The sequence below is a fragment of the Salmo trutta genome, chromosome 31 (genome assembly GCF_901001165.1).
Source record: "Salmo trutta chromosome 31, fSalTru1.1, whole genome shotgun sequence".
In the NCBI taxonomy this organism is placed as follows: Eukaryota; Metazoa; Chordata; class Actinopteri; order Salmoniformes; family Salmonidae; genus Salmo; species Salmo trutta.
The window spans coordinates 37,557,295-37,579,152 of NC_042987.1; the positions used below are offsets into that span (position 1 = coordinate 37,557,295).

Genomic DNA, 21,858 nt, shown 5'->3' on the forward strand with positions numbered 1-21,858 from the left:
TACTGGTGGTCTGCGGTTGTGAGGTCAGTATGACGTACTGCCAAATTCTCTAAAACAATGGAGGCAGCTTATGGTAGAGAAATTAACATTAAATTCTCTGGCAACAGTTCTGGTGGACATTCCTGCAGTCAGCATGCCAATTGCATGCTCCTTCAAAACTTGAGACATCTGTGGCATTGTGTTGTGTGACAAAACTATACATTTTTGAGTGGTCTTTTATTGTCCCCAGCACAAGGTGCACCTGTGCAATGATCATGCTTCTTAATATGCCACACCTGTCAAGTGGATGGATTATCTTGGCAAAGGAGAAATGCTCACTAACAAGGATGTAAACAAAACATGTTTCAGAAATAAGTTTTTTGTGCGTATGTTACATTTCTGGGATCTTTTATTTCAGCTCATGAAACATGAGACCAACACTTTACATGTTGCTTTTATATTTATGTTCAGTATATTATGGAAATGTTTTGAAATGACAATGCACATTTTTTTTATCCAGATTTCTTAATTTTTTTTTATCCTGTATAGCACCTTCACTTGAATTTCTATTTAATCCCTTGAAATGACTGGATGAAATGAATTTCATGTTTCCTGAAATGTATAAAAACACAGAATAACTTACTATGAGCACTTCTGTTGGACTTAATAATTTTATTGAAGATGGCAAAGACAAATTAAGATTTAGCAAATTAGTAGATTTCTTTACAAAAGTCACAATTGATAAGCAGTCAATTTTGTACACATAATACCTTATTTCCTAAAACCAAGCTGAACAAAAAAAAAACGTTTTGGCATGTGGTCATCATGGGGGGCATCTATCATGGGAGCCAGTGCCCATGTGCAACCAGTAGTCCTGGTTCTTGAAGAGGACGAAGTTGTAGAAGTTTTCGCCACCCTTGTGAAACCCGTGTTCTGCGTCTCCCCAGGAAACGGGACTGTCCATGAAGCCGTGTACAGTCAGTGACAGCCAGGATGTGAATTTGGGTTCGTCAAAGTACCGCCTGGGTTTAAGAGAAGACCACATAGTAAATGAGTATATATTTAAGACTTGATTTTTTTTATAACTTATTTCATGAGTGAATTTCCAAACAACGAACAAAATCAAAAAGGTGAGCAATTTTTTGGGCAATACAGTTGACAAGCTCAATTCGGAGTCCTCAGCTTTTATCGAGTCGCGTGTCACTGTGGATCGCATGTCACTGTAGACCGCGCGGCTCTGCAGGCTCTCTGTAACAGCTGTATATGATGACCTGGTCTTTGGTAAATGCCTTCACTAAACCAGATAATTAAGATGGTAGAACTAAGTGTCATAGGAGTCAACTGTATAAAGATCGCACGTTCTTTGGTGTTCAGAAGGACCGATACAGTCATATGTTGCAGAAGGTGAACTTACCGCAGTTCCTGCAGCAGAGAGTAGATGTCTTCGGGCAGCAGCAGGCCGGACACTGTGCAATGCAGGGCTTGGCTCACCAGTGTTTGGGGCTCTGGACAGACGTATGTCGAAAGGAAGCTGGCTGCTGTATTGTCACTAAACAACAAACAACATATTCACTAGCTTTCTGCATGAGTGTATATGTGTTATGAGAGAGAGATTTGCCACAAGGGAGACGTTAATAATACCATGACAGATTTCACTCTCTTAGTACCCAGTGCCACGTACAGTGCCTTCAGAAAGTATTCATACCCCTTGACTTGTTCCACATTTTGTTGTGTTACAGCCTGATTACAGCCTGAATTGTTTTTTCTTTCTCACCCATCTACACACAATACCCCATAACAGCTGGTGTGCCATGTCTAATATTAAAGAAGTCTAGAGTTACTGCTCGCCTGAGGTACAGTACCTTATGATAAGCTGTAGACCACACTATCTATATTATTCGTAGCCGTCTATTTACCACCACAAACCGATGCACTAAGACCACTCTCAACCAACTCTATAAGGCCATAAACAAAGAAGAAAATGCTCACCCAGAAGTGGTGCTCCTAGTGGCCGGGGACTTTAATGCAGGAAAACTTAAATCAGTTACCACATTTTTACCAGCATGTCACATGTGCAACTAGAGGAGAAAAAAAACAAAACTCTTGACCACCTTTACTCTACACACAGAGATGCATACAAAGCTCTCCCCCGCCCTCCATTTTGGCAAATCTGACCATAATTCTATCCTCCTGATTCCTGCTAAACTAAAGCAGGAAGTACCAGTGACTCGCTCAATACGGAAGTGGTCAGATGGTGTGGATGCTACGCTACAGGACTGTTTTGCTAGCACAGACTGGAATATGTTCCAGGATTCATCCAATGGCATTGAGGAGTATACCACCTCAGTCATCGGCTTCATCAATAAGTGTATCGATGACTTCGTCCCCACAGTGACCATACGTACATATCCCAACCAGAAGCCATGGATTACAGGCAACATCCGCATCGAGCTAAAGGCTAGAACTGCCGCTTTCAAGGAGCGGGACACTAATCCGGAAGCCTATAAGAAATCCCGCTATGCCCTCCAACGAACCATCAAACAAGCAAAGCGTCAATATAGGACTAAGATTGAATCCTAATACACTGGCTCTGACACTCGTCGGATGTGGCAGGGCTTGAAAACTATTACGGACTACAAAGGGAAACCCAGACACGAGCTGCCCAGTGACACGAGCCTACCAGACAAGCTAAATGCCTTTTATGCTCGCTTCGAGGCAAGCAACACTGAAGTATGCATGAGAGCACCAGCTGTTCTGGATGACAGTGTGATAACGCTCTCGGTTGCCGTTGTGAGCAAGACCTTTAAACAGGTCAACATTCACAAAGCCGCAGGGCCAGATGGATTACCAGGACGTGTACTCAAAGCAGGCAAGTGTCTTCACTGACATTTTCAACCTCTCCCTGACTGAGTCTGTAATACCTACATGTTTCAAGCTGACCACCATAGTCTCTGTGCCCAAAGAAGTGAAATTAACCTGCCTAAAAGATTGCCACCCCGTAGCAGTCACGTCGGTAGCTTTGAAAGGCTGGTCACTGCTCACATCAACAGCATCCTCCCAAATACCCTAGACCCACTCCAATTCACATACAGATCTACAGATGATGCAATCTCAATTCTACTTCACACTGCCCTTTCCCACCTGGACAAAAGGAACACCTATGTGAGAATAATGTTCATTGACTATAGCGCAGCGTTCAACACCATAGTGCCCACAAAGCTCCTCACCAAGCTAAGGACCCTGAGACTAAACACCTCCCATAGGAGGTGCAACTGGATCCTGGACTTCCCGATGGGCCGCCCCCAGGTGGTAAAGGTATGCAAAAACATGTCTGCCACGCTGATCCTCAACACTGGAGCCCCTCAGGGGTGTGTACTTAGACCCCTCCTGTACTCCCTGTTCACCCATGATTGCGTGGCCAAACACGACTCCAACACCATCATTAAGTTTGCTGGCGACACAACAGTGGTAGGCCTGATCACCTACAACAATGAAACAGCCAATAGGGAGGAGGTCAGAGAACTGGCAGTGTGGTGCCAGGACAACAACCTCTCCCTCAATGTGAGCAAGACAAAGGAGCTGATCGTGGACTACATGAAAAGGCGAGCCGAACAAAACCCCATTAACATCAACGGGCTGTTGTGGAGCAGGTTGAGAGCTTCAAGTTCCTTGGTGTCCACATCAACTATCTATCATGGTCCAAACACACCAAGACAGTTGTGAAGAGGGCACAACATAACATTTTCCCCCTCAGGAGACTGAAAAGATTTGGCATGGGTCCCCAGATCCTCAAAAAGTTCTACAGCTGCACCATCGAGAGCATCCTGACCGGTTGCATCACCGCCTGGTATGGCAACTGCTCGGCATCTGACCGTAAGGCACTACAGAGGGTAGTGTGTACGGCCCAGTAAGTCACTGGGGCCAAGCTTCCTGCAATCCAGGACCTATATAATATGCAGTGTCAGAGGGAAGCGCATAAAATTGTCAGAGACTCCAGTCACCCAAGTCATCGACTGTTTTCTCTGCTACCGCACGGCATGCGGTACCGGAGCACCAAGTCTAGGACCAAGAGGCTCCTTAACAGCTTCTACCCCCAAGCCATAAGACTGCTGAACAATTAATCAAATGGCCACTGGACTATTACATTGACCCTCCCATTTGTTTTGTACACTGCAGCTACTCGCTGTTTATTATCCATGCATAGTCACTTCACCCCTACCTACATGTTCAAATGACCTCTAACCTGTACCCCCGCACACTGACTCAGTACCGGTACCCCCTGTATATAGCCTCGTTATTGTTATGTTACTTTTTATTATTTTTTACTGTAGTTTATTTGGTAAATATTTTTCTTAACTCTTCTTGAACTGCACTGTTGGTTAAGCATTTCATGGGAAGGTCTACACTTGTTGTATTCGGCACATGTGACAAAGTTTGATTTGATAATGACAAAGTGAAAATGTTTAGACATTTTTGTACATTTATTGAAAATTAAATAGAAAAATCTAATTTCAAAAAGAAAGGAGGACCACAGCACTCTTCATATAATTAATTAAAATGCCTTTATTTGTGTGGCATGTTCTTTTTGATAACCAATTTACCCCTTTTACCAAAGAGCACCTTCTGTCTACCAAAATCTACTATTGTGAACCTTAGCAGTGCTTTCCTTCCTCCTAAGTATTCCCACCCCTGAGTCAGTACTTTGTAGAAGCACCTTTGGCAGCGATTGATTTGAGTCTTTCTGGGTAAGTCTCTAAGAGCTTTCCACACCTGGATTGTGCAACATTTGCCTTTTTTTTTTGTATTATTCAAATTGGTTGATCATTGCCTGGCAACAATTTTCACGTCTTGCTATAGATTTTCAAGTAGATTTAAGTCAAAACTGTAACTCGGCTACTCAGGAACATTCACTGTCTTCTTGGTAAGCAACTGCAGTATAGATTGGTCTTGTGTTTTAGGTTATTCTCCTGCTGAAAGGTGAATTCATATCCCAGTGTGTGGTGGAAAGCAGACTGAACCAGGTTTTCCTCTAGGATTTTACCTGTGCTTAGCTCCATTTCATACATTTTTTTATCCTGAAAAACTCCCCAGTCCTTAACAATTACAAGCATACCCATAACATGATGCAGCCACCACTATGCTTGAAAATATGGAGAGGGGTTCTCAGTAATGTGTTGTATTTTCCCCAAACATGACACTTTGTATTCAGGACAAAAAGTTAATTTCTTTGCCACATTTTTTGCAGTATTACTTTAGTTCCCTTTTGCAAACAGGATGCATGTTTTGGAATATTTGTGTTCTTTACAGGCTTATTTATTTTCACTCTGTCAATTAGGTTAGTATTGTGGAGTAACTACAATGTTGTTGATCCATCCTCAGTTTTCTCCTAACACAGCCATTAAAATCAAACTGTTTTAAAGTCACCATTGGCCTCATGGTGAAATCCCTGAGCGGTTTCCTTCCTCTCCGGCAACTGAGTTAGGAAGGACGCTTGTATCTTTGTAGTCACTGGGTGTATTGATAGTGTAATTAATAACTTCACCATGCTCAAAGGGATATTCAATGTTTGCTTTGTTTTTTCTATACCCATCTACCAATAGGTGCCCTTATTTGCGAGGCATTGGAAAACCTCCCTGGTCTTTGTAGTTGAATCTTTATTTGAAATCGCCTTCCCTGTGGCTCAGTTGGTAGAGCATGGTGTTTGCAACGCCAGGGTTGTGGGTTCGATTCCCACGGGAGGACAGTACAAACAACAACAAAAAATACATGAAATGTATGTATTCACTACTGTAAGTTGCTCTGGATAAGAGCGTCTGCTAAATGACTAAAATGTAAAAAATGAGTGTCCGTTTGAGGGACCTTACAGATAATTGTATGTGTGGGGTACAGCGATTAAGGTAGTCATTCAAAAATCATGTTAAACACTTATTGCAGTGAGTGCATGCCACCTATTATTTAATCCATTTTAAATTCAGGCTGTAACAACAAAATGTGGACAAGTCAAAGGGTGTGAGAATACTTTCTGAAAGCACTGTATTTATATCCATTAGAACTATATGGTTCTGCACGTACCAACTGACACCAGCGCTCACTGCTCCAAGCCACTCCAGAAAGCTGTGGGGGTCACAAGACCGCTGGTCCCCGCGCAGGTCCAAAGCGTGCAGGGATGGACATGGCAGATCCTTCAGGGTGTGGCTACTGACCACTGGTCTGTGCTCTTTCCACTGGTAACGGGACAGGAGACTCTGCAGCGCTTTATCCCCATCCGCCCCTTGAAGTCGACAGACGCAATTTTAGAAATGCTTTGAAAGAAAACATTGGTCAGCTTACAGAAGTTCAGGGTCGTATGTATAAGAGCATACTGTAGCCAACAAAAAACGAGAGAGTTTCTTATTGGACAAGTTCAGGGTCGTATTCATAAGAGCATACTGTAGCCAACAAAAAACGAAAATTTCTTATTGAACAAGTTCAGATGGGTGGTCCCCTCTCTGTTTCAGTCTGTTTTCTTCCATTTAGTCTAGTGAAAACAACCCAGGACTTGGACAGACTAGACATTACATGCCTCAGACTCAACAGTGCGAACAAACATAAAAAGGTTCTCCTACCTGAATTGTGCCGTCCTAGCAGGAAGTCGCTTTTCAGAGGCACCCTTTCTTTAAGGCAGGAGAGAACTCGCTGGTAGCGTTTCCCTTCCGGATCCATGGATTTATCCGTCAGGTCAATGGTCACGACTGCAGAACATCATCATCATTGTTATTAAATTCAACCAGGTTAGATTTCATTTCGAACAGCACAACAACAACACAAATTGCGGCTAAGAAACCAGGTGAGGTGTGGAGCAATGAAATATCAAAACATAATATTAAAAGATACATGATCCTTTCTCACCATATCTCATGGGCTGTCTGTGATTGTACTGTGACGGCTTTCCCTCCAAACCCAGCTGTTCATACGTGTCCTTATCCACAGAGAGGATCAGCTGACCTTGGATTCAGACAGAGCAGAGGTTTATTTACTGACCAATGTAACACGGGGCCTCCTTTCTTTTAGTACATTGTGCTACTATTGGAAGTCAAAATACAACCAGTTTTGATGGTAGTGGAGTTAGTTTAATAGAACTAGCATTGATTCCTGGCTGTATCACAACCGGCCGTGATTGGGAGTCCCATAGGGCGGCACACAATTGGCCCAGCGTCATCTGGGGTTGGCCGGTGTAGGCCGACATTGTAAATAAGAATTTGTTCTTAACTGACTTGCCTAGTTAAAGGTTAAATAAAATAAATAATCTCCACTGACCAATGTGGCAGCCTGGCAGGGGAGCTCTAGGGTGTATTCATTAGTGTACACTGTAGCAAAACGGTTGCAACAAAAAATGAGCGTTTCTTATTGAACTAATGTAGGTTAGTCCCTCCCCGTTTTCAGCCACTTTGCTTCCTAGTGAATACACGCCTGGCAAATTAGCTTTTCCATTGATTCTATTAAGAAGGAAAGAAATTCCACAAATTAACTTTTAAGAAGACACACCTGTTACTTGAAATGCATTCCAGGTGACTACCTCATGAAGCTGGTTGAGAGAATGCCAAGAGTGTGCAAAGCTGACATCAAGTCAAAGGGTGGCTATTTGAAGAATCTTAAATATATTTTGATTTGTTTAACACTTTTTTGGTTACTACATGATTCCATATGTATTATTTAATAGTTTTTATGTCTTAACTATTATTCTACAATGTAGAAAACAGTAAAAATACATTAAAACCCTTGAATGAGTAGGTGTTCTAAAACTTTTGACCGGTAGTGTACTTTCTAGCCTGTTTTGGACCATGGCTACTACTCTACACACAGGCTTAAAGTTGCCAGTGGTCTTTTATTAAGACTACAGCGATAGGACTACAGTGTGAGTCATGTCCTGTAATAATATGATAATAGGTAGAACTCAGTGGTAAGGGGGAACACAGTGGTAAGGGAACTCAGTGGTAAGGGGGAACTCAGTGGTAAGGGGGAACTCAGTGGTAAGGGGGAACTCACTACTAGGGAGAAGTGCAATGGTGTTATCCTGGTCAATGCTTGTCTTGTAGGAAAGAGCATAGAGAGCGCCTGGGAAAACAAATAGGCATACTTTAAACTAGCATGAAAATAACACTTTATGTAAGGTAATTGTTCCATTTACCCAATTTAATAGTGCATGCAATAGTGTTCTCCTTCTATGCACTTACCATTCCACACAACATTCTTCAAGAAGTCTTTATCCAAAAACTCATAGACTGGTAAATTCTTCACCAGAAAATACTTGCTGAAATTGTTTATGACACTGGCCAGCCGAGAAGAAAGGGCACCACATTCCGGTATTACAACCGACACCTGAGAGGATTCATTAATTACCTACTGTTTTTAGTTCACATCACATGCATCAATAGTGTCACACATTACATTGGTAATTTGCTTAATCCAGAGACTGGCTAGTTAGCAAACAATTAGCTACCACAGAACCATAAAATTGCTTACCTTGTGGTTAAAATAATGTTTTGACACGTGAGTGTCGTGTCTAGACTTTTCATGCTCAAAGTTCGATTTCTCGCAAACAAGTAAACTTCTTGGACACTTGGCTAGCTCCGGGTACATTTTATTAGACTTGTATCAACAGCAACAAATATAAACCAAAGACATTTAGCTTTGCACACACTTGTGAACCAAACATGTGAAATACATTATGTCCCTCTCTGAACGTGTAAACTACTTCCGGCTAGAGAGCCAGCGTGCTTGCTTGTCACGTGTTTAAAGTAGCCAATCGTGACCATAGCAAAAATCCAAACCATAGTTCAGAAACCTGTACAGTCTTTGTCCAAACCATCAAATATGCATTGGGCGCGTTCAGAAGGACGCAACGTTTTGGAACGTTCAGATAGAAATGTGCTATGTAGAACAAACATACCTCTCTTTTTTTATTTCACCTTTATTTACAGGTGGGTGCTGCTATGCTGACCAGTGAGCGGAGATAAGGGGGAACTTTACCTAGCAGGGTCTTGTAGATGACCTGGAGCCAGTGGGTTTGGCGACGAGTATGAAGCGAGGGCCATCCAACGAGAGCGTACAGGTCACAGTGGTGGGTAGTATATGGGGCTTCGGTGACAAAACGGATGGCACTGTGATAGACTGCATCCAGTTTATTGAGTAGGGTAATGGAGGCTATTTTGTAAATGACATCGCCGAAGTCGAGGATCGGCAGGATGGTGAGTTTTACGAGGGTATGTTTGGCAGCATGAGTGAAGGATGCTTTATTTTGCGAAATAGGAAGCCAATTCTAGATTTAACTTTGGATTGGAGATGTTTGATGTGAGTCTGGAAGGAGAGTTTACAGTCTAACCAGACACCTAGGTATTTGTAGTTGTCCACATATTCTAAATCAGAACCGTCCAGAGTAGTGATGCTGGACGGGCGAGCAGGTGCAGGCAGCGATCGGTTGAAGAGCATGCATTTAGTTTTACTTGTATTTATGAGCAGTTGGAGGACACGGAAGGAGAGTTGTATGGCATTGAAGCTCGTCTGGAGGGTTGTTAACACAGTGTCCAAAGAAGTATACAGAATGGTGTTGTCTGCGTAGAGGTGGATCAGAGACTCACCAGCAGCAAGAGCGACATCATTGATGTATACAGAGAAAAGAGTTGGCCCAAGAATTGAACCCTGTGGCACCCCCATAGAGACTACCAGAGGTCCGGACAACAGGCCATCCGATTTGACACATTGAACTCTATCAGAGAAGTAGTTGGTGAACCAGGCGAGGCAATCATTTGAGAAACGAAGGCTATTGAGTCTGCCGATGAGGATGTGGTGATTGACAAAGTCGAAAGCCTTGGCCAGGTCAATGAATACGGCAGCACAGTATTGTTTCTTATCGATGGCGGTTACGATATCGTTTAGGACCTTGAGCGTGGCTGAGGTGCACCCATGACCAGCTCTGAAACCAGATTGCGTAGCGGAGAAGGTGCGGTGGGATTCGAAATGGTCGGTAATCTGTTTGTTGACTTGGCTTTCGAAGACCTTAGAAAGGCAGGGTAGGATAGATATAGGTCTGTAGCAGTTTGGGTCAAGAGTGTCCCCCCCTTTGAAGAGGGGGATGACAGCAGCTGCTTTCCAATCTTTGGGAATCTCAGACGACACAAAAGAGAGGTTGAACAAGCTAGTAATAGGGGTTGCAACAATTTCTGCAGATAATTTAAGAAAGAAAGGGTCCAGATTGTCTAGCCTGGCTGATTTGTAGGGGTCCAGATTTTGCCGCTCTTTCAGAACATCAGCTGACTGGATTTGGGAGAAGGAGAAATGGGGAAGGCTTGGGCGAGTAGCTGTGGGGGGTGCAGTGCTGTTGACCGGAGTAGGGGTAGCCAGATGGAAAGCATGGCCAGCCGTAGAAAAATCCTTATTGAAATTCTCAACTATAGTGGATTTATCGGTGGTGACAGAGTTTCCTATCCTCAGTGCAGTGGGCAGCTGGGAGGAGGTGTTCTTATTCTCCATGGACTTTACAGTGTCCCAGAACTTTTTTGAGTTTGTGTTGCAGGAAGCAAATTTCTGCGTGAAAAAGCTAGCCTTGGCTTTTCTAACTGCCTGTGTATATTGGTTTCTAACTTCCCTGAAAAGTTGCATATCACAGGGGCTGTTCGATGCTAATGCAGAACGCCACAGGATGTTTTTGTGTTGGTTAAGGGCAGTCAGGTCTGGAGAGAACCAAGGGCTATATCTGTTCCTGGTTCTAAATTTCTTGAATGGGACATGCTTATTTAAGATGGTGAGGAAGGCATTTAAAAAAAATAACCAGGCATCCTCTACTGACGGGATGAGGTCAATATCCTTCCAGGATACCCGGGCCAGGTCGATTAGAAAGGCTTGCTTGCTGAAGTGTTTCAGGGAGCGTTTGACAGTGATGAGTGGAGGTCGTTTGACCGCTGACCCATTATGAATGCAGGCAATGAGGCAGTGATCGCTGAGATCTTGGTTGAAAACAGCAGAGGTGTATTTAGAGGGCAAGTTGGTTAGGATGATATCTATGAGGGTGCCCGTGTTTACGGCTTTGGGGTTGTACCTGGTAGGTTCATTGATAATTTGTGTGAGACTGAGGGCATCAAGCTTAGATTGTAGGATGGCTGGGGTGTTAAGCATGTCCCAGTTTAGGTCACCTAGCAGCACGCGCTCTGAAGATAGATGGGGGCAATCAGTTCACATATGGTGTCCAGAGCACAGCTGGGGGCAGAGGGTGGTCTATAGCAGACGGCAACGATGAGAGACTTGTTTTTAGAGAGATGGATTTTTAAAAGTAGAAGTTCAAATTGTTTGGGTACAGACCTGGATAGTAGGACAGAACTCTGCAGGCTATCTCTGCAGTAGATTGCAACACCGCCCCCTTTGGCCGTTCTATCTTGTCTGAAAATGTTGTAGTTAGGGATGAAGAGTTTTTGGTGGACTTCCTAAGCCAGGATTCAGACACGGCTAGGACATCCGGGTTGGCAGAGTGTGCTAAAGCAGTGAATAAAACAAACTTAGGGAGGAGGCTTCTAATGTTAACATGCATGAAACCAAGGCCTATTATGGTTACAGAAGTCATCAAAAGAGAGCGCCTGGGGAATAGGAGTAGAGCTAGGCACTGTAGGGCCTGGATTCACCTCTACATCTCTCTTGCATGTAGTATAAGGAATCACATGATCTCTATTGACAGCATTTCTATCTGCAACGTTCGAGAATGTTTGGCAACCAAACGTGGCCCTGGCCTGCCAACAGAAATGTGCATTTGATGAGATGTCCCATACGTAAGATCTGTAGTGATCAAGGAATTACATTTCATGAGAGCAACATTTATTCTGAAACATCAGTTTCAAGTTTTATTAGTCGTATGTACCGGATACACATGGTATACACTGTCCAACCAAATGCTTACTTGCAGGTTCCTTCTCGACAATAAGAAATAATAAAAGACAAGAATACGATGTAAAGTAAATGGCTCAGTAGAATACACAATTTATAGTCTAATAATTACACATTTTGGGATTGGGGGGCAAGTGTTTAAATTGTGGAGTATTTACATTTTTAGTCATTTAGCAGATGCTCTTATCCAGAGCGACTTACAGTAGTGAATGCATACATTTCATTTCATAATTTTTTTTTCTGTGCTGGCCCCGTGGGAATCGAACCCACAACCCTGGCGTTGTAAACACCATGCTCTACCAACTGAGCTACAGGGAAGGCTTTACTATTTAGCAATAGTAAATACGAGTCTTGTAGCAGCAGTTGTGATGTGTGTGTGTGTGAGTGCATGTGTTCTAAGGTGCGGAGACTCTGTGCAGTTGAAGTTACACATTTGTTTAAAAGCTTCTTTAAAAAAAAAAAACTTTATTAAACTAGGCAAGTCAGTTAATAACATATTCTTATGTACAATGACGGCCTACCCCGGCCAAACCCGGACGATGCTTGGTCAATTGTGCGCTGTCCTATGGAACTCCAAATCACGGCCAGATGTGATACAGCCTGGAATCGAACCAGGGACTGTAGTGACGCCTCTAGCACTGAGATGCAGTGCCTTAGACCGCTGCGCCACTCGGGAGCCCTAAAATGTGATGTGATGGTAATACAAAAATTCACATTAAAAAAATACCAATCAATGTATCCACATGAATAAAATATGAAGGAGCTTCAATTACATTGAGCAAAAAATCTAAACACATGTTGTGTTGGCCCCATGTTTCATGAGCTGAAATAAAAGATCCCAGAAATGTTCAATATGCACAAAAGGCTTATTTCTCTCAAATGTTGTGCAGAAATTTGTTTACATCCCTATTAGTGAGCATTTCTCATTTGCCAAGATATTGTCCCTGACATCCTTGGAGAGCTCTTTGGTCTTGGTCATGGTGGAGAGTTTGGAATCTGATTGATTGATTGCTTCTGTGGACAGGTGTCTTTTATACAGGTAACAAACTGAGATTCGGAGCACTCCCTTTAAGAGTGTGCTCCTAATCTCAGCTCGTTACCTGTATAAAAGACACCTGGGAGCCAGAAATCTTTCTGATTGAGAGGGGGTCAAATACTTATTTCCCTCATTAAAATGCAAAAAAATAAAATTTTCCCTCATTTTATAATTTTTGACATGCGTTTTTCTGGATATTTTTGTTGTTAGTCTCTCACTGTTCAAATAAACCTACCATTAAAATTATAGACTGACAATTTCTTTGTCAGTGGGCAAACGTACAAAATCAGCAGGGGATCAAATACTTTTTTCTCTCACTGTATCTGTATTCCCAGTCATGTGAAATCCATAGATTTGGACCTGATGCATTTATTTAAATTGACTGATTTCCTCATATGAACTGTAACTTAGTAAAATCAATGAAATTGTTAAATGGTCTGTTTATATTTTTGCTCAGCATAGTTGAAATGACCAACGAGCAGCAGAAAATCTTACAGATTGCACCTTTAGGGAAGACCCTCGTGAGTTCTACATGATATAAGCTTTAATTTCCACCGCCTGGTATATCTGCTGAAAGATCATGATGTATGAAATGGAAATTAGTACTGCATGCGGGTGAAGCCACGACTAGTCATTTATAGCAGACATTTCCGGATACACAAGATGTACTTGTAAATCACAGGAGGTTGGTGGCAGCTTAATTGGGGATGGGCATGTGGTAATGGCTGGAGTGGTATTAGTGGAAAGGTATCAATGCCATTCCATTCGTGCCGTCCTCCCCTCAGCAGCCCCCACAGCTTGTGATGGATAGGGAAAATGTATCTGGTAGGAGAGGAGGTTCACATTCATTGTGCCTTACCTGAATATCTCATCAGAGCACTCTCCCATTTATTTTGTATTAGATTGTGGTAATTTCTGCGAGAACAAAACAATAACAGACTGACGAATACTGCAAGGGTTGAGCAGCGTTAAGAGTAGAGCGCTTTACCGCAGATCTTGTCAGAGTCTATCAGTTCCATATTGATAATTTGTCACGTTAAAATGTATTATTAAAAGGGACAATCAGCAAGTTCTGCATCAATTGACTTACTGTTGCCATTGATTCTTGAAGAATATTTATAAATGTCCAATGTGTTTAGTTCAACCGTCTTACCGCATCATGTTCTGAAGCTATACAGTGTCAGTTTACAAACTTTCATTTTGATTTCATGAATGGTCAGTCCTTGCCTCCATAGCCCCGTCTATGAATTTGAGAGTGGTTCGATTTCTCAAGCCCCGTCCCTCAGCTGTGACGCATTGGTGTTTGAAACATAGATTACCCCTTTAAGCTTTAGTTATTTTATTTCATTAGATACAAAGCTAATGATACATTTTATATTCATTGATATCCGCATAATTTTCAGCCACTTGGCCAGATTTGCGCTCATGTTTATCACCTGTTCAGTCGTGAATTAGTTTCTCTAATCTGAGCTTCAACAGCGGGTTGGAAAAAGCTTTTCTGCACAAGTTAAACATCTGCATAGTACATACACAAACGGTGTCTTCTGTGATCAAGGCTTGACTCAACAAGCAGAGCATGAATTTATAAGAATCTGTGGCTTAGACACCAGAACTAGTGAAATTTAAACAGTGAGAGTAAATCATGTGAAATTATTAAATAGTATTATAAAAACATCCAACCAAACTCTAAAAACCACATACTTCATATATTACTGTTTAATTGAGATGCTGCCATCATTGCAACAAAAGGGTATTACATATCACTACAAGCTGTTACAAATACATATAAATGATAACATGAGTTAAGAGTTTTAAAAAGAGGTCATACATTTCAATACATCGGAGAAATGTTGTCTGGTGTAAGTGCTTTCTGGGAGTAAAGCCTTTCCTCAGTGCTGTTACCATAGCAAAACATGACTTTAACTGTCCAAAATGTGGTCCAAGACATCCTATGATAACAACAATCACAACAACACCACTATAAACTCAGAGGTCCCTGTGGACTCCAGTTTCCTCCACAATGGTCCTCTGAGCAGTGTACATTTGGCCAATGGACACCTGCAATAGAAAGAGAACAATCAGTGTCTACATGAGAATGCACAGGTGTTTTCTGACTTTTTATAGCCTGTAGTTGGTTGTATGGACTGGAGTAGATGGATTTGTGTAAGGCCTGCACTCAAATTAGATTTAACGTTTTTTTTATGCTATTTATTAGATTTAATTTAGAGGCAACAATAGCATTCGTTGGGCCATCGTCAGGCAGAGAAATGTTTTTGTACTCACTGAACCCTTGCGTTTGAGACAATTTCTTCTGAATATTGATATGCTACTATTTCACAATCCACAAGGCATTGCCTAACTGAATATTTGAATAGGTTATTCTACTAACAATTAACATCCACAATATGCACATGTAAATCAACACTACTGAAGAGTCACTCACCTGTCTCCTGATGACAGCAAGGTTCTCTCTGGCCTGGTTGAGCAGCATATCCAGAGTTTTTGGGTTGTCAACATGGAGATTCTCCCTGAAGCTATCCTTTACCCTGCGCAGGGCATATGTTCTGAAAGAAGGCAGGAGCAAAAAGTAAATACATCTTAAATCTGCAGGAGAAAAATGTTATACAAGTTGCGTTACTTACATTGCAATTCAACAAACATTTCAGACGGTAATAAAGAAAAGCCTACTGTATGCTCGCCTTGCAGGCTTGTTTTTGTGCAGTATAAAAATCATGCGACTCATACCTACATTTGATTATAGCCTTGAGAGGGCTCATGAGGACGCTGTTGTTCCGATCTTGACTTATGCAAGTGGAAAAGACAGGCAAAACTGCGACCACTAGTAGTTTATCGAGGTTATTTTAATTGTTTGGTCCACATAGCTAGATCCTGTCAGGGCAACCACTAGATAGTTAGCGATCATATCATTGGTGCCAGATCTTTGCAAAGCCCAAAGTGTTTTGTTTGAATACGTTCACTACTTTCGCCAGCGTGAGCTAGCTAGCAACGTTACACCTCATTAAGAAAACTAGTTAGCTAGCTACCTGTAACGTTACAGCACAATACCATTTTTTTAAGTATATATATTATATAAGAAGGTGGTACTAGAAATTCACACTAAGAAATTGTGCTTTCCACAACTTCTAGCAATGGAGATTTGTTAATGACTGGCTAACGACGTTGTGAAAGACATTTCGAATTTACTGTAAGCTAGCTATATCAACATTAGATTGAACAGTGTAGCTACATTAAATCCCTTACCTGTAATTGTAAGAGGGGAATTTCTTGCTCTCTTTTATAAGCATCCTGTATAAGGAGATCACCTGCGTTCTGCTGCATGCCGCCATGTTGGTTAATGTAAACACTATGATTACGTTCCCTTGACTCCTCGCCTCCTTCTCAAAACCCATTGGATAAGAAAGTCAGATGTCCTGCCCCTCTGACCTTCTCCTCCAATCGGTTTTGAGAAGTATCCGACAGGATGTTTTCTCAAAAGAGAAACGAATGAATTAGTTTGTCTGCCACCAATTAAAAATCATAAATGGTTTAAAATGACTAATATAAATCGCAAAATGTATCGTATCAGTTTCACTTAAGGTGAAGAGGAGTGACAACTATGCCACGTAAAATTCGAGATAGTTGGGAACAGATTTTTTGATGTCCCAATACCATGGCATCGGGTTTATGAACTGATATACAAAACAACAATTGATGCATCAATTCATTCTTTTCAATTTATGCTATTAAATAACATTCTCACTACAAAAGGAATGCTCAGTATATGAGGTCTTCAACAGTCAGACCAGTGGAGTCTCTGGAGAATACAGAAACAGAATCAATAGAGCATCTCTTTTAGTACTGTCCATCAGTGGCTTGTTTTTGGAGTCTGGTCCAGGAATGGTTGTTATGCCATAATGTCAGGGTGCTGTTGGACCTGTAAACTGTATTGCTGGGGGATTTGAAGGACAACAGTCAGTCAATAGGAAATACCATTGTGCTCTTGGGTAAAATGTTGCAGATGGGTAGGTTCAAGTCCCTAGTGTGACACCATGGGATAATGGAGGGATGAATTGGGAGAGGTTCAAGTCCCTGGTTAGACACCATGGGAGAATGGAGGGATGAATTGGGAGAGATTCAAGTCCCTAGTGTGACACCATGGGATAATGGAGGGATGAATTGGGAGAGATTCAAGTCCCTGGTGAGACAAGATGGCAGAATGGAGGGATGAATTGGGAGAGGTTCAAGTCCCTAGTGTGACACCATGGGAGAATGGAGGGATGAATTGGGAGAGGTTCAAGTCCCTAGTGAGACACCATGGGAGAATGGCGGGATGAATTGGGAGGTTCAAGTCCCTAGTGAGACACCATGGGAGAATAGAGAGATTAATTGGGAGGATAGATTTAGAGTTAGACAAACTTAGATTTTTGGGGGATGGACATATACAGGATTCTACCCTAAACAACATAACCTTCACTATGTCACCAGGACATATACAGGATGCTACCCTCCACAACATAACCTTCACTATGTCACCAGGACATATACAGGATGCTACCCTAAACAACATAACCTTCACTCCAAATCGAAACTCCAAACCTACAACCTGATTTTGGATGGAATTACTTGGAAGGCTTCCTAAATTCAAGGATTATTATTCCCAAACTATACATCAAATGCTCTGGCAAACAAGCAGAGACCTGAAAACCCCATCCAACCTGGAGCTGAGTGAGTAATGCTTAGTCTGAACAAATTATTTTTAACTTTCAAAAGCCAAGAAGAAAAATACATATTTTATTTAATAAGGACTGAATGCTCAGGCTACCAAGCTTTGCTAGGACAAAAAGTTACAACTTCAATTAGCAACGATGTGTGAAGTGAGAGGTGTCGAAGCCTTTGAGCCCAACAAATGGCAGGCTACCCCATCCAGATCCAGAGGCCTTGAAGCTTCCTCCTGCTGTTCAAAGACCATCCACTGGCATTTTCCACAAGAAATCTGCCTCCAGAAATAAAAGCTTCTCCCAAGTTGGTGTGACACCTACTCCCATTGCCTGCTGCACTGCTGCTTGGATTCCACCTGGCGATCTGTTCACTGGCTGCCCTGGACAGCCCCTGGTTCGACAGTGATCTTGCAGAGTTACTCCACCTCAAGAATTACATTTGAGGAAAGGTTTGGCACACTTACACTCAGGCTGACTAGCTCTCGTTCAGGCAAATGAGAAATAAGTGCACTCAGGCTATCCGGAAGGCCAAAGTTAGTTACTTTATGGAGCAGTTCTCTCTCTGTGGGTCTAACCCCAAGAAGTTCTAGAAAACGGTTAAAGACCTGGAGAATAAACCCTCCTCCTCACAGCTGCCCATGTCCCTTAAAGTTGATGATGTGGTTGTTACTGACAAGAAGCACATGGCTGAGCTCTTTAATCACCACTTCATTAAGTCAGGATTCCTATGTGACTCAGCCATGCCTCCTTGCCCGTCCAACATTTCCTCATCTCCCACCCCTTCTAATGCGACTATCCCCGATGCTTCTCCCTCTTTTTCCCCTGCCCCGCGACAAAGTTTCTCCCTGCAGGCAGTCACTGAGTCCGAGGTGCTAGAGGAGCTCCTGAAACATGACCCCAAAAAACCATCTGGGTCAGATGGTTTAGACTCAAGCCTACCTCCAACCTTTTTAATCTGTCTGTCCTTTCTGGGGAGGTTCCCATTGCTTGGAAGGCAGCCATCGTTTGTCCTTTATTTAAAGGGGGAGATCAAGCTGATCCTAACTGTTATAGGCCTATTTCTATTTTGCCCTGTTTATCAAAAGTGTTGGAAAACTTGTCAATAATCAACTGACTGGTTTTCTTGATGTCTATAGTATTCTCTCTGGTATGCAATCTGGTTTCCGCTCAGGTTATGGATGAGTCACTGCAACCTTAAAGGTCCTCAATGATGTCACCATTGCCCTTGATTCTAAGCAATGTTGTGCTGCTATTTTTATTGACTTGGCCAAAGCTTTTGATACGGTAGACCATTCCATTCTGGCGGGCCGGCTAAAGAGTATTGGTGTCTCTGAGGGGTCTTTGGCCTGGTTTGCTAACTACCTTTCTCCAAGATGGCAGTGTATAAAGTCAGAAAATCTGCTGACTCAGCCACTACCTGTCACCAATGGAGTACCCCAAGGCACAATCCTAGGCCCCACATTCTTCTCAATTTACATCAACAATAAAGCTCTCTCATCCATTTATATGCGGATGATACAGTCTTATACTCAGCTGGCCCCTCCCCGGATTTTCTGTTAAATGCTCTACAAAAAAGCTTTCTTAGTGTTCAACAAGCTTTCTCTACCCTTAACCTTGTTCTGAACACCTCCAAAGCAAAGGTAATGTGGTTTTGTAAGAAGAATGCCCCTCTCCCCACAGGTGTGATTACTACCTCTGAGGGTTTAGAGCTTGAGGTAGTCACCTCACACCTCATACTTGGGAGTATGGCTAGACAGTACACTGTCCTTCTCTCAGCACATATCAAAGCTGCAGGCTAAAGTTAATTTCCTCTATCGTAATTGTTCCTCTTTCACCCCAGCTGCCAAACTAACCCTGATTCAGATGACCATCCTACCCATGCTAGATTATGGAGACATCATTTATAGATCAGCAGGTAAGGGAGCTCTTGAGTGACTAGATGTTCTTTACCATTCGGCCATCAGATTTGCCACCAATGCTCCTTATAGGACACATCACTGCATTCTATACTCCTCTGTAAACTGGTCATCTCTGTATACCCGTCGCAAGACCCACTGGTTGATGCTTATTTATAAAACCATCTTATGCCTCACTCCCCCCTATCTGAGATATCTACTGCAGCCCTCATCCTCCACATACAACACCTGTTCTGCCAGTCACATTCTGTTAAAGGTCCCCAAAGCAAACACATCCCTGGGTCGCTTGTCTTTTCAGTTCGCTGCACCTAGCGACTGGAACGAGCTGCAACAAACACTCAAACTGGACAGTTTTATCTCAATCTCTTCATTCAAAGACTCAATCATGGACACTCTTACTGACAGTTGTGGCTGCTTTGCGTGATGTATTGTTGTCTCTACCTTCTTGCCCTTTGTGCTGTTGTCTGTGCCCAATAATGTTTGTACCATGTTTTGTGCTGCTACCATGTTGTGTTGCTACCATGTTGTTGTCATATTGTGTTGCTGCCTTGCTATGTTGTTGTCTTAGGTCTCTCTTTATGTAGTGTTGTGTTGTCTCTCTTGTCATGATGTGTTTTGTCCTATATTTATATTATTTATTTATTTTAATCCCAGCCTCTGTCCCCAATGGAGCCTTTCGGTAGGCCGTCATTGTAAATAAGAATTTGTTCTTAACTGACTTGCCTAGTTAAATAAAGGTTAAATAAAATAAAAATGATGATTAATTGGGAAAGATGGGTTGATCTGTGGCTGTCTGAAGGGTGGAATTGATAAGTGTTGGAATAATTATATACACAAATGTACAGTATAAATGTTCGAGGTCCTCCAATCAGGGGTGAGGGTGGGGGATGTGATTATTTTATGTTTTGCGTTTCGTTATTTATGTTTTGTGGTTTGGTTTCGTGCTGTAAGCTGTGTGTGTGCTGGTCCTGGTAGTTATAGGTGCGCTCGCTTCCATGCCTGCCCGGGCGTCAGGCAGAGCTTGGTTTTTCCCACCCTTGGAAAATCCCTTTTGGGGCGACCCACTGACCGGAGCACCCACTGACCGGAGCACCCACTGATCAGAGCACCCACTGATCAGAGCACTCACTGACCAGAGCACCCACTGATCAGAGCACCCACTGACCAGAGCACTCACTGACAAGAGCACCCATTGATGGGAGCGGCCATTTGTATTGACTGTGTACTGTATTGTTGTTTTAAAGAAAGAAAAACAATTAGAATGTGTATATAATATGTATATATATATATATACAGTACCAGTCAAAAGTTTGAACACACCTACTCATTCATTAGTTTTTCTTTATTTGTAAAAATATTTTCTACATTGTAAAATAATAGTGAAGACGTCAAAACTATGAAATAACACATATGGAATCATGTAGTAACCAAAAAAGTGTTAAACAAATTCGTCTTAGTAGCCACCCTTTGCCTTGATGACAGCTTTGCACACTCTTGGCATTCTCTCAACCAGCTTCACCTGGAATGCTTTCCCAACAGTCTTGAAGGAGTTCCCACATATGCTGAGCACTTGTTGGCTGCTTTTCCTTCACTCTGTGGTCCAACTCATCCCAAACCATCTCAATTGGGTTGAGGTCGGGTGATTGTGGAGGCCAGGTCATCTGATGCAGCACTCAATCACTCTCCTTCTTAGTCAAATAGCCCTAACACAGCTTTGAGGTGTGTCGGGTCATTGTGGGCGCTATGGGTCCCCACTATCGTCTGGGCTTGTGCCTAGCCGGTAATACACTAGAGTCCCCCAGTGACCGGTTCTTACATAAAACATCCTCCATTCAGGCTGCAAAGCCATCACTTTCCTCCTTCACTAACTTTAATGGCGTGCCGCCCAACAACAAAAAAAGGAAAAAATATGCATGCTGTCTTAATAAAACACAATTTTCCACCACCATGCTACAGTGGCTAATGCTACTTCCTGAAAATGCACCCTGCATTCAACCAGGGGTAATGCCACATTCACGTACCAGTCCGAACGAGGAAACTCTGACATTTTGGACATATTTTTTTAGATTTGTAGGCAGACTACACTCATAAGGTGTATTGCCATCACCTACTGTATGAGGTAGTAAACAAATAAAAACATCCCAAAAAACAAAAGCTGTTTTGGTTGAAAAAATTCATATTAATGACCAAAAACAAGAAACACTAACCAAAATTCCCTCTACTACCCAAAAAACCTGTACTCCTTCAGTTGGATTTAAATGTCTACATGTCCAACTTGCTAACTGGTTGTAGTTATATA

General features: G+C 42.3%; 2 protein-coding genes across 2 annotated transcripts; both read right to left on the bottom strand.

Annotated features, from left to right (window-relative positions):
* Positions 1-634: 634 nt before the first annotated feature.
* On the bottom strand, positions 635-8,725 carry rpp40 (ribonuclease P/MRP 40 subunit). The gene is made up of 8 exons (XM_029726496.1): positions 8,482-8,725; positions 8,193-8,337; positions 8,005-8,073; positions 6,868-6,963; positions 6,585-6,710; positions 6,052-6,250; positions 1,394-1,528; positions 635-1,001 (listed from the first exon to the last, which is right to left on the bottom strand). Exons 1-8 carry the CDS (start codon positions 8,596-8,598, stop codon positions 803-805), a joined length of 1,086 nt encoding a protein of 361 aa, XP_029582356.1. The 5' UTR covers positions 8,599-8,725; the 3' UTR covers positions 635-802.
* Positions 8,726-14,247: 5,522 nt separating this feature from the next.
* Positions 14,248-16,311, bottom strand: lyrm4a (LYR motif containing 4 a). Its single transcript, XM_029726497.1, has 3 exons — positions 16,187-16,311; positions 15,369-15,489; positions 14,248-14,983 (listed from the first exon to the last, which is right to left on the bottom strand). The coding sequence occupies exons 1-3, from the start codon at positions 16,270-16,272 to the stop codon at positions 14,912-14,914; spliced, it is 279 nt and encodes a 92-aa protein (XP_029582357.1). The 5' UTR covers positions 16,273-16,311; the 3' UTR covers positions 14,248-14,911.
* Positions 16,312-21,858: the final 5,547 nt, after the last annotated feature.